This window comes from Electrona antarctica (genome assembly GCF_951216825.1).
Source record: "Electrona antarctica genome assembly, chromosome: 8".
Taxonomy (NCBI): domain Eukaryota; kingdom Metazoa; phylum Chordata; class Actinopteri; order Myctophiformes; family Myctophidae; genus Electrona; species Electrona antarctica.
Window position 1 is genome coordinate 57,266,315 of NC_136789.1, and position 12,625 is coordinate 57,278,939.

At 43.5% G+C, this 12,625-nt stretch overlaps 1 protein-coding gene across 1 annotated transcript in view; it reads left to right on the plus strand.

Moving 5' to 3' along the window:
• The window catches only part of LOC306928871 (delta-sarcoglycan-like), a gene marked incomplete at its 3' end in the record, with an annotated part of 43,099 nt that continues 30,474 nt past the window's right edge, over positions 1-12,625 (plus strand). Inside the window, 1 exon segment of the mRNA XM_079509145.1 lies at positions 1-296. Within this exon segment, the coding sequence (XP_079365271.1) occupies positions 282-296 (15 nt within the window). The 5' untranslated portion in view covers positions 1-281.

A 12,625-nucleotide genomic window follows, 5' to 3' on the forward strand; every position in this document is an offset into this window, starting at 1 on the left:
TCCTGAGTTTCTGAACCAATCAGAGCGTTGCATCCCTCCAGGCTATGGGACGTCTCTCTGTCTCATGCAGAGTGGTTTGTTTACAACGTGACAGAGAGACGTGTAGCAAAGCCAGGGGCTTCTCTCTATGCACAACCTATATAATGATATATATATACATATTTTAGTGTGATGATTAAGTTTAAAACGAGTAGTACACTGTCTGGATGTCATCTTGAATGAGATTAAAAACGGAGTAGTTCTGTAATCAAAACCACCTGTGTTTGGAGGACGATGCATCAATGGGAATCAAACGGGTGAGCTTTATTTTTTATTGGCTTTTATTGATGTGGGCCTCGACACGTCATCATGCAGTACGCTTTCGTTTTAAGGAAGTAATTCAAATTCGATTTCCGTGGACTTTTTATATAAAATTACACACAAATGACAATTTTCCCATATTTTTTTTTGGCATCCACTGTTGATGGTGATGACCACGGATGACCACGGATGTGGTCTAAAAGTGTGAAAAACTTCTTTTTAATTTCTTTAAGTGTAAAGACAGTACAGCCGCTATCAGGGAAGACACCGTAACCTTGGCGCACCGCCTCATTATGAATGTCTTATAAGAGCAACCGGGGTCTACCGTGGCGGCTCCGTCTGTCTGTCTGTCTGTCTCTCAGCGCATATTATTAGAAACATGCTGTGACTGCAAAAGGGCTGCGGGTTCAATTCCTGCCTTCGGCTCCTGTGATCAACACTTCACGCTGCACTGATTGGTCCTAATGAGGTGCACCTGCTTGAAGCCACGTTCCAAGCTAATTGTGCCGGTGACGAGAATACACCGACCCCCAAAGTTCACCCATTAACAGTCGTGCATGGAAGAATATTGTTGCTAGTCTATTCTGTATTGTTATAGATAGTAATCATTGCTATAAAGCAGTGGCGGTTTCCAAGCCTCTTCACATCGAGGTCCATTATTTCCCATTCAGCATTTGAGCCACGGACCACCATTTGATGAGATTTAGCCTCTCAAGACCCATGGGTGAATATTTTGTTATCGTTGGATAAGATCTCTTGTCCACATGCTGTGTTGTTGATATATCATCTCCAATATGATTAGACTTCTTGCAAATTATATAATGCCGAAGTTTGACAATGATTTAACTTTTGAGAGCATACAGTTGGAGGCCATCGATATTGTCTTTTTATTTTTGCTGAGGTTTGCGTGATCTGCGCAAAAGGACAGTTAACCCATTTTGGGCGGGAACCCCTTTTGGTGTTTTAAACATTATGTTATAATTTAGCTATTGAAAAATAGCAGATCTACAAGCTCGTAGCGCGCCACCGAGTGGCGCGCTACGAGCTTTGTAGGTCTGCTATTCTTGAAAAATCGTGAAAATATTTATTTCAGAAAACTGGAGGATTTAGAAGGATTTTTTTAAATTTTGAGGTCAGGCATAAATGGGTCAAATGATAAGGGACAATATCGGTGGCACCCAACTGTAAGTGTTTTGCCGCGTGTCAGAAACACGGCTGCAAATGCGCAGCCAGTGTTGTTTTTGGCAGCACATTTCTATTTTAGTCTAGTCATTTAGTCTTTGGAATGAAACTAATTTAGTTTTAGTCACATTTTACTCACCTGGAATGTTTTTAGTGTTAGTCCAGTTTTAGTCGACTAAATGTCATACGATTTTAGTCGACTAAATCTGCTCATTTTACACTTGTTGAATGGCACTTGATGAAAATAGCCGATCTACAAGCTCACAACGCGTCGCAGCACAACGCGTTGTGAGCTTGTAGATCTGCTATTTTCAGCATGCAACCAAGTGTAACATGACTTATACTGGATCTCTTTTCCACTAGTCCCTTCCTAACATTTTAGTCTAGTTTCTATCTGTTGACAAAATTGTCAATACATTTAGCTTGGTAGCTTAGTTTTCATCATAGCTTAGTTTTCATTTAGTTTCCATTTAGTTTTCGTCAGTGAAAAAAGGTAGTCGACGAACATTTTTCGTCCTAGTTTTAGTCGACAAAAACAACACTGCGCAGCGCGTGTCCCTGTGTCTGACCGGGCATCTTCAAACACGGAACGTGGTGCGACCGACCCCCTAGTCATTTCATCCTGGAGCCGGCCCTGTCTGACACATACGCGTGTATAATGTCTTTATGTTATGCTCTGCTCTGGGGTTTGTTGTTGATATCAGAGCTGTGTCTCTGCGCACAGATAATCTGAGATATCAAATGTGATATGATATCAGATGATATGATGTCACATGAGCAGAGCCACACTGCCATACTAATTGCAAATAGCTTTGCAATAAATGGTTAATGGTCATTCTGAGCTGAAGTGTTTCAATGAAACATGTTAGCGTGCTGCTGAAGTTTAAAACTAGTAATACAATGTCTGGATTTGAGGGCAGCACGGGTCCACCCGGAACCGAATACCCGAGAGCCGAACCGGGAACCGAGCCGGTTCGGCCCCAAAATATTGACTTGTCCCTCGGGCAGGGTCTGATCCATTCCAAATTGCCGCGGGTCTCGTTTGGATCGTCGACTGAAATGCAGTTACCCGAAATTACCCGTGAGGATCTGAGCTTTATATATTAAACCCTTCAAGTTTAAAAATAGGTTTCAAAAATAGACATGCGTGCGTTGTAATTATTACATTCTAAAGTCCATCTCGTCTGTTGAACACCTCGACATGCCGTCTCTCTCGCTCTCTCTCTTTCGCTTTGTTTCTGTCTCTTTCACCCCAATCCCGACAGCACGCACGCACGCACGCACGCACGCACGCACGCACACACACACACACACACACACACACACACACACACACACACACACACACACACACACACACACACACACACACACACACACACACACTTATTATATAAAAATACACAAAAATGGAAAAAAAAATTGAATCCATTGTTCGGTATGCCCATATGATGACCACAGATGTGGTCTAAAAGTGTGAAAAACTTATTTTTCATTTCACTAGTTAGTTTTTACAAAGACCTTACAGCCTCGGAGAGAGAGAGAGAGAGTCAGGCACCAGCTGTGTTTAAATATGCATGTACTTCTGTGTGGTTGACTTTACACCGTAAACAAATCTATTTCCAAATGGAAAATATTAAAAACCACACAATGTAGTATATCTCTGTCAGTCTGTGGAGTGAGTCTCTCTCTCTCTCTCTCTCTCTCTCTCTCTCTCTCTCTCTCTCTCTCTCTGTCTCTCTCTCTCTCTCTCTCTCTCTCTCTCTCTCAGCTTTGCATGACAATCATTCCTGGCAGCTATTTGCTCTTTCCAGGGATATTGCTGCGTGCGTGCGTGCGTGCGTGCGTGCGTGAGGTGTTAGTGTTGGTATACTCGTGAGGACATCAACACTTTACTGTAGGTTGGCCATTTTATGGCGATTATCAACCCTAATCCTGGCGCCGAAAATAACCGATCTGCAAGCTCACAATGTGTCACGACGTCACGTGACATATTGGGAGCTTGTACTGTAGATCGGCAATTTTCTCCTAAATGCCATGTCCCTTTCAGAGTTCAGCTTAAAATATAATTGAGTAGCCTATATACAAAAGTATTGGCATCATAATGGCTATTTTCAAATGTGACACATCATGACAATAAACACAATGTTTTGGGCCGATCAAATAATTTGTAAGAAGAAAAACAAAACAAATTGTTGTATCCTGCCATGTTTTTCTTCTTACAAAAAGGGAGGAGAGGAGAGGAGAGGGGAGGGGAGGGGAGACCCCCTGCACTCACAATGTTATTTCAGTGACCTGGATTCAGTGTGTGTGGGATAATGAAGAAGCATATCCAATAGGCTAAAATGCTTTCGTGTGTGTGTGTGTGTGCGTGCGTCAAGCTACCGTCCTCAAATGTCGAGCTGTGAAATAAAAAGACTGATTGATTCTGTCATTTCGAGTGTGTGTATGAGGAGCCCACACACTGAGGGTGAATAGATACCGACACGCATGTTCTCTCTCTCTTTCTCTCACACACTTTTCTCCTCCTGTGGAGAAAAGTGTCTCGCTCTGAGCTTATACTGGCTCCTCACTGTGTCTCCCTCTCAGCTGTCCTACTGTCTGTCTCTCCTACACTGTCTACCTCTCAGCTGTCCTACTGTCTGTCTCTCCTACACTGTCTCCCTCTCAGCTGTCCTACTGTCTGTCTCTCCTACACTGTCTCCCTCTCAGCTGTCCTACTGTCTGTCTCTCCTACACTGTCTCCCTCTCAGCTGTCCTACTGTCTGTCTCTCCTACACTGTCTCCCTCTCAGCTGTCCTACTGTCTGTCTCTCCTACACTATCTCCCTCTCAGCTGTCCTACTGTCTGTCTCTCCTACACTGTCTCCCTCTCAGCTGTCCTACTGTCTGTCTCTCCTACACTGTCTCCCTCTCAGCTGTCCTACTGTCTGTCTCTCCTACACTGTCTCCCTCTCAGCTGTCCTACTGTCTGTCTCTCCTACACTGTCTCCCTCTCAGCTGTCCTTCTGTCTCTCCTACACTGTCTCCCTCTCAGCTGTCCTACTGTCTGTCTCTCCTACACTGTCTCCCTCTCAGCTGTCCTACTGTCTGTCTCTCCTACACTGTCTCCCTCTCAGCTGTCCTACTGTCTGTTTCTCCTACACTGTCTCCCTCTCAGCTGTCCTACTGTCTGTCTCTCCTACACTGTCTCCCTCTCAGCTGTCCTACTGTCTGTCTCTCCTACACTGTCTCCCTCTCAGCTGTCCTACTGTCTGTCTCTCCTACACTGTCTCCCTCTCAGCTGTCCTACTGTCTGTCTCTCCTACACTGTCTCCCTCTCAGCTGTCCTACTGTCTGTCTCTCCTACACTGTCTCCCTCTCAGCTGTCCTACTGTCTGTCTCTCCTACACTGTCTCCCTCTCAGCTGTCCTACTGTCTGTCTCTCCTACACTGTCTCCCTCTCAGCTGTCCTACTGTCTGTCTCTCCTACACTGTCTCCCTCTCAGCTGTCCTACTGTCTGTCTCTCCTACACTGTCTGTCTCTCAGCTGTCCTACTGTCTGTCTCTCCTACACTGTCTCCCTCTCAGCTGTCCTACTGTCTGTCTCTCCTACACTGTCTCCCTCTCAGCTGTCCTTCTGTCTCTCCTACACTGTCTCCCTCTCAGCTGTCCTACTGTCTGTCTCTCCTACACTGTCTCCCTCTCAGCTGTCCTACTGTCTGTCTCTCCTACACTGTCTCCCTCTCAGCTGTCCTACTGTCTGTTTCTCCTACACTGTCTCCCTCTCAGCTGTCCTACTGTCTGTCTCTCCTACACTGTCTCCCTCTCAGCTGTCCTACTGTCTGTCTCTCCTACACTGTCTCCCTCTCAGCTGTCCTACTGTCTGTCTCTCCTACACTGTCTCCCTCTCAGCTGTCCTACTGTCTGTCTCTCCTACACTGTCTCCCTCTCAGCTGTCCTACTGTCTGTCTCTCCTACACTGTCTCCCTCTCAGCTGTCCTACTGTCTGTCTCTCCTACACTGTCTCCCTCTCAGCTGTCCTACTGTCTGTCTCTCCTACACTGTCTCCCTCTCAGCTGTCCTACTGTCTGTCTCTCCTACACTGTCTCCCTCTCAGCTGTCCTACTGTCTGTCTCTCCTACACTGTCTGTCTCTCAGCTGTCCTACTGTCTGTCTCTCCTACACTGTCTCCCTCTCAGCTGTCCTACTGTCTGTCTCTCCTGCACTGTCTCGATGGAGAAAGAGGTCCATGAAAAACAACCTGTAGCCTAACACGTCGTGTAGTCACAGCAGCTATAATAATGTCACAGTCTCGCCCCCCAGATGTGTTTTGCATTCATCTCCATGAGTTGTCGTCGGGCCATTTGAAGTCGCGCGCATCTTCTACGCCTAATTGGCCACTCTGGAACCAACTTAGCTCATTTTCGGTCCATCACCTTTCCGACTAGCGTGCACAAAACCAGCCTTTGTTGTCGGCGCCCGCCCGGTTCTCAGGATGGTTTCATTTGGCTGGCAGGGGGAGCGCAGCCCGCCCGGTTCTCAGGATGGTTTCATTTGGCTGGCAGGGGGAGCGCAGCTCTCACTTGTAGAGGTTCAACAATGCAGCCGTACGCCTGTGTGAAATGAGATGTTTTGCCTGTAATTACGGCGCGTACACCTGAAGACGTTAGCACAACAATGGGTGAAAAGAGATTACGGAATTTACTGTTGTGCCACGGAGAGTATGCTTCGTGTGCGGATGTCCATTCTCCATTGACTATAGCGGGGTAGAGAGTACTGGAGCAGTGGTTCGGCCGGGGACCCCCAGGGGTCCTTGAGGGAGTTCCAGGGGGTCCCCAGCTAAATGGTAGTTTGGAACCAAATGGACCCTTGTGGGTCTGTAACTCTGAGAGTGTGCAAATTTTAATTGACATTGATTTTACAATATAAATTGGGGGTCATAGACTAATAATGCATGTCAAACTGGGAGTCCTTGCAATGAAACGGGTTGAGAATCACTGCTAGAGCTGTAAACATCTTCTCTTATGGGGGGTCCCTGGTATATCTTTTCAAATGGTGGTTCCGCGGGGCTAATAATTTGGGGGTCCTTGACATGAAACAGTTTGGGAACCACTGCGGCTAGATAATGAAAGCACAAGTCAGACTTGATGAAATACATAATAGTCTTGATCTAAGGCTTAGCTTCCACCCAATAGTGACGATGTACAGTATATGAAATGCAGTCTGGCGTTACACAGAAGATGCATACAGAGGATCGTTAACAGGGCAACTCATTGAGGGGTGGAGAGGCTGGGTGGCAGACGGCCGTGGAACTTGAAGGACAACGGACGTGCGCTTAGAAACAAAGGTCATGAGGACATACATGGGAGAATGTAGTGCCCTGCATAATTTTGCTAAATGTTGTTTACACTTTTGAATCCTGCTACAGATGTGTTACATTATTTCTATTACTTTTCAATCTACTTTTCAATCTATATTGCTGTTTGTTCATGGTCGAATTGTTATTGTGTGACTTGGGTGTCAATCAACCTGAGCCAACCTATGGTGAACAAGAAGGGGTGGGACTTAAGGAAAAGACAACACACAGAGAGAGACTGGAGGAAGAAAAACGAGTGGACAAACAGACATTAAGTGTTTAAATAAGATTCTGCAGGTTAAAGTCCTGTTGCAGAGCAGAGGGTAGCCACAGGCTTTGTGTTGTTATGGCAATCTGTGGGACACATGCTCAGGAAGACATAATAATGAGGCAACACAAGGATTCATAGTTTGGAAGTATTAGGATTTTACTCGAGTAAGGAGTCAGGAACTTACATGACCAATTCAATGCAACGGAAGACCCAGTCTGACTCTCTGAGTAAACATAAGGCCACAGCCTTTATAGTCTCCACTCCCACAAGAGACATCCCCCAACATAGCCCAAAGGAATTTGGGACAGTACAAAGTAACCAACCAGCACCACAGGGGTGTCACAGATAAGATAACATCAGAGTGCAATAAAGGGGTATTATTATATGTTTGCAGTCTAAATTTCTATGACATTACCCCACTTTTAAACATTTAAAAACCCCTAAACACCACTTATCAGTACATCGCAGATGTAGGCAAAAAACCTGGAACCCAATGGGTTAGACAAACAGGGAAAATTCCTACATGGCCCTCATCATAGAGCGACCGCACACAAGGCCTACGATACACAGTGGTACAATAGTTTCAAACAAAACAAACAAAACAAGGCAAAGCCAAATTAAACATACAGCAAAACGTCGTAGCCCTCAGACCAAAAAACATCTCCCCTCAGACCAAAAAACATCTCAGCACCAGAAAATGTCCGTTCAGAACTGTCCACTTTGCACACATCACAGACAGTGTACTGCAGGTGCCATGTGGTCCACACCGCACAGAGCAATCCAAACCGGAAGTAGCTCTTTCACAGAGCTCAAAGCACCAACGTGCATTACTTCCACAAGCTCCAGACATGTCGTGAGCTTGCAGATCGGCCATTTGACAGAACTGCAGAGTGCTAACAGCACTTGATCCCCCATAGGGACATCAGCGTGGACACGTCGCGGACAGCAGACTAACCACTCACTTCTGAAAAAGAAAGAAAACCAATGTGAGTAATATGTCATTAACCACACCTAACCGGAGCCGGGCATTCATTCGAGATGGCCCCTGACCGTATATAAATCACGGGTCCTGCTCCGTGGGCATGCCTGCATTTAAGCCCCTAGCCGCAGTCACAGCAACCCCTGGTCCATTTCGTCAATTATTTTATGGGTATGTTAAGTCGGGTCTTGAACCTAACCTGCATTAATCAATCGTACTTATCTTCTGTCCACAACAATCAGCTGGCACATTATTACCTTGTGTTATCTCAACATGGATAGGCATAATAAGCTTTGGCTTGATCACGTAACACAACTGTCTCTTAAACACGGAAATGTAAGTACCAAAATTAACTATTCATTCATAAACCAGTCTATACATACTATCATTCATTCAACCCGACTCCGCATCTAAGTGGACCTTAGTTAGTTGACTTAGTTGACAACTCCTCATTAATACATATTCCATATCATCCCCAAACGATACTTAGCCATGTCATCAGATCCACTTCATCATTCGTCATGTTATTCCAACACGACTCTTCTCATTATTATGGAGCTGAAAGAAAAACTACAACACCATTGAAAAGCCCTACTCTACCTGGATCACATTTCCTTCGCTATGTCATATCCAGCTCAGATACAGTCACATTACTACTAATTTGAATGTTGATGGTGGACTCAATACTACGTAGCTACAGCAGCAATAAACATGTATTATCGAATTTCATTTACTGCTAGTCCACCACTTCTCAATGCTCTTTCTGACTCAACCAGGCAGCTATGCTCAGCTCTAACGTACAACTCTAACTCTCAGTAAGCATATGTGTGTTTGTGCAACTATCTATTGCGTAGATATCTTATCTCTGAACACATTCTTATGTCTCTTTAGTATGGCATCATCAAACAATACCGTTGTTCAGAACTAATCGCATAACTGCAACAGAACATGATTTAGAACATCCTCCTATGCTCAATTATTCCGCCAGGAAACATCAAGTTGTTGCATAACTTACCCACGTAATACTCACAGATTTTGATACTTTTTCCTGCAAATACAGCAAGATAACATTCGGCGTACATGCACAATTTCAACCCATGCACAATTTCAACACATGCACAATTTCAATTTAGTCAATTTCGTTAGTAACACCATGCCACAAACATATGAGAGAAATCAATCTCATGTTCCATCCATCTGGATCGCCTCCACATGAACCTAAGAAAACTTGGATCAGAATATTCATACAGGAAACATAACAATCTTAGTACACTCTTACATACTTTTGTTTGTTTCAAGGCGTCCCTCGAAAACAAACCCTTCTTTGTCCTGATTTAAATACACCATATAGCACTCCTATTTCTGTATTTGTAGATAATTGAACAATGTGTGATGACTTATCAATATGATACTCCACCTTGGGGCGTCCAAAGAATAGATCACAATATGACCTATTTTGTCAATGGGTTCTTCTCTTCCTGCTCAAATCCTTATTCAGCTCATACCTGCTCCTACTACTGTAGCCCTATTTATTAATGTATCACCCTACTGATATGTTCGCACTATTGGTGAGATGCGAAAATACTTTCCGCTGTACTTTGCTTGTACTGTACACTGACACACATTCAATTTATCAATTCAAATTTACCGGTCTTGAAGACAAGAGTATAGCACAATATAGCGTCAACCAAACTGTCATGCATCATTACAAATACTACTCAAATCAATTGTTATTTAACAAAACTATGCCTGCAGTATACTGTACTTGCATCCTAAGTAATTCTCTAAACAATATAATATAGAGATTGACTGATTTTACACCGTTTCAACTTCTAAGATTTTACCTTGATCATGACCTTCAGGACATTCTTTAAGAATTATTCTATCTTAACTGTCCTTCTTATTTGAGTGAGCGTAATTACTGCACACACATGCTGAAGTGATTCAATGATCTATCTCACTTATCTAGTACTATAGGCCTACTATTGAACTCCACCAATGTATTAGTATTGTAGTATCTGACCCGAGCAGCTGATCATAGTATAGTCATAAACATTCAAATAGCACTAGGCCAGCAAATAGTATCACCCATACGATTCACATACAGGGGGTAATTATCTCAAAATTAGCCTGGCTAATAAGCCAGACTAATATCACACAACACTGTCGCGGTATATCAGTCTGGGCTGGCTCCACTTGGATTTCATTTCCCGGGGAACATTTTCTCTTTGACGCAATTGGTCAGAGCTACTGTCAGTCAAAAGTCTCAAGCATTGAACGTCACTGTACCAAAGCCCGCCTATATTGCATACCGTGTCCCGATTGGTCCGACCTGTTCTCTGCTGTAGGAAAGAGGCGTGCTACTGAGCCTCGCCAGACCGTAATCCGCTGGTAGGCAACTTTTTTTTTCCCAACGGCTGATTCGGTCTGGTTTATTAACCAGGCTATCTCAAAATAGCATCACCCTCCCCAGGCTAATCAAAACACAGCTGGCCTACCATCATAGAGATAACACAGCTGCCCTGGGACTTCTTGGAAGGTTCAACCAGGTCAACCCAAATTCCTTGACAATAGGCTACTCCTAAAGCTTGATCACAATCTGATCATGTAAACAGGTTACATCAGTACAGTATGTCTTAAATTTAACTCATACAGCCAATACATCAATAACAGCCATGTAATCAATAGACCTTTTTGCTAAAACCACTCATAACTTCGGCACCACTAATTGAACTAAATTAACTTGTACTTTCACTATACCTTGGTCTGAATTTTTAGCCGAATGAAGCCTCTTGGCAGCACTTAAACGTCTATTCCCAGAAGGGGGTTTTATTGACCATGTCACAGGAACTTAGATAAGTGCCCTGAAACAGCTGGAAATCCCTTTGTTTACTGATAAGATAATTTTACGGCCTGCATGGGACACAAAAAAGTCAAACTCTGTTTTTAAGAGTTTGCCAGTTGTCAGTGAGATCACAGTATCTATCACTACTATACTTTTGTAAATACAACCTATTTTTGTTTTATAGCAGCCATAAGTGGAACAAATGCAACTCTGTAGCTACTCACTATCATTCGATCCCAATGTACACCTGTCAGCTTCACCTCACCCCTCCACCATACTGCAGAGCCACAAAAATAGCACAGCTTTTTTCGCATTCAGTTGTCACCAACGCGTACTCCTTCATGTCGGGATTCCGATTCAAGAATCTTTGTTTCCTTCAGATTCCGATCGTATCATTGTCCAGTGATCCCCCATCACTGTTTGCAATGTCAGTGCATCAATGTCCAATGCTAGTGACCAATGTCCAATGTTCAGTTCGTTCTCTTCTCAACCCTGACACAGAGTTGCCCCCTCATACTGGAAAAAACAAAACCAGTAGTTTGGACCCGTCCATGTGGTACCCTCTTTCCAACGGAACAGGATGAGGTGTTGTCGACAGCCGTACATTGGCCCGTACATTTATTTTTGCATAATATTGCAATCCACTGTACACTAAAGTTTGCAATTATAGCTGCTATATTCTATTCCATATTTAACTTTTGGGTTCCTGTCCTTCAAATAATGTCATCAAATCAATCACCGTCACAAGCTATCAGCATGTGGGCATACTCATTTTATTTTATGCCTTATTTGGACTTTCAAAATTACAAATCTGTATATACTTTAAGTCATAGGCCTAAAATTACAAATCTGTATATTACACTTTAAGACATACTGTAGATTACAACCCAAACACAAACCGGGTTCTCAGATCCTCGCAAAAGATGTCACCAAATCGAACACCACCACACTATTCCTATTTGCCAAACAGTGACTGCTTGTTAGCCTGTGTTAGGCCTAAAGAAGGTTCTTAAAGGCTAACATGTTATCCTCGATAAATGCAATCACTTGTATCAGGCAGATATCTTTTTTGTGCACTTGTCATGCACTTTAAGACATACAGTACAGTACATGATCAGGTCTCTGGCTCAGATACCACAAAACTAACTTTTGCCTTCTAGGTGTTGGCCGTGGGCTTAGCCAAGTCAATCTCCTTCAATAAACCACAGGGGTGCAAACTCAACAAATGGTTGCTTGGAGCTGATAATCTGTAGACCTTTACAAATGACAGTTACAAAACGTAACTATCTTGGGAAGTAACCCTTTACATTCTCATTAGGGAACACATACTTACAGATGTTCCCTTATTAAAAACCAAATACCTAATTTACCATTTACTAATGGCTTGGTCAATGTCTATCTATCTCAAGCCGAATGGGCTTTCCTGTCTTTTCTTTCTTAAATCCTGCCACATGCTGTGGTTCACTTTTCTCCTCTCCTGCCTGTAATAAAACTCATTACAACAGGGGGGTAATTATCTCACAAAACAGCTTGACCCACCCCCCGGCTAAACTGATAACCAAGGGTTAAGAATAGTTTAACAAACACAGCTGGTTTTAGCTAGCTTAGGGCTCTTTAATCAACACTATTCCTACCTTCTCACTACTAATCAGACTATATTTTAAACAACATGCTTATAATAACTAGGTTTGCGCGCACGCAGTAGATCTGT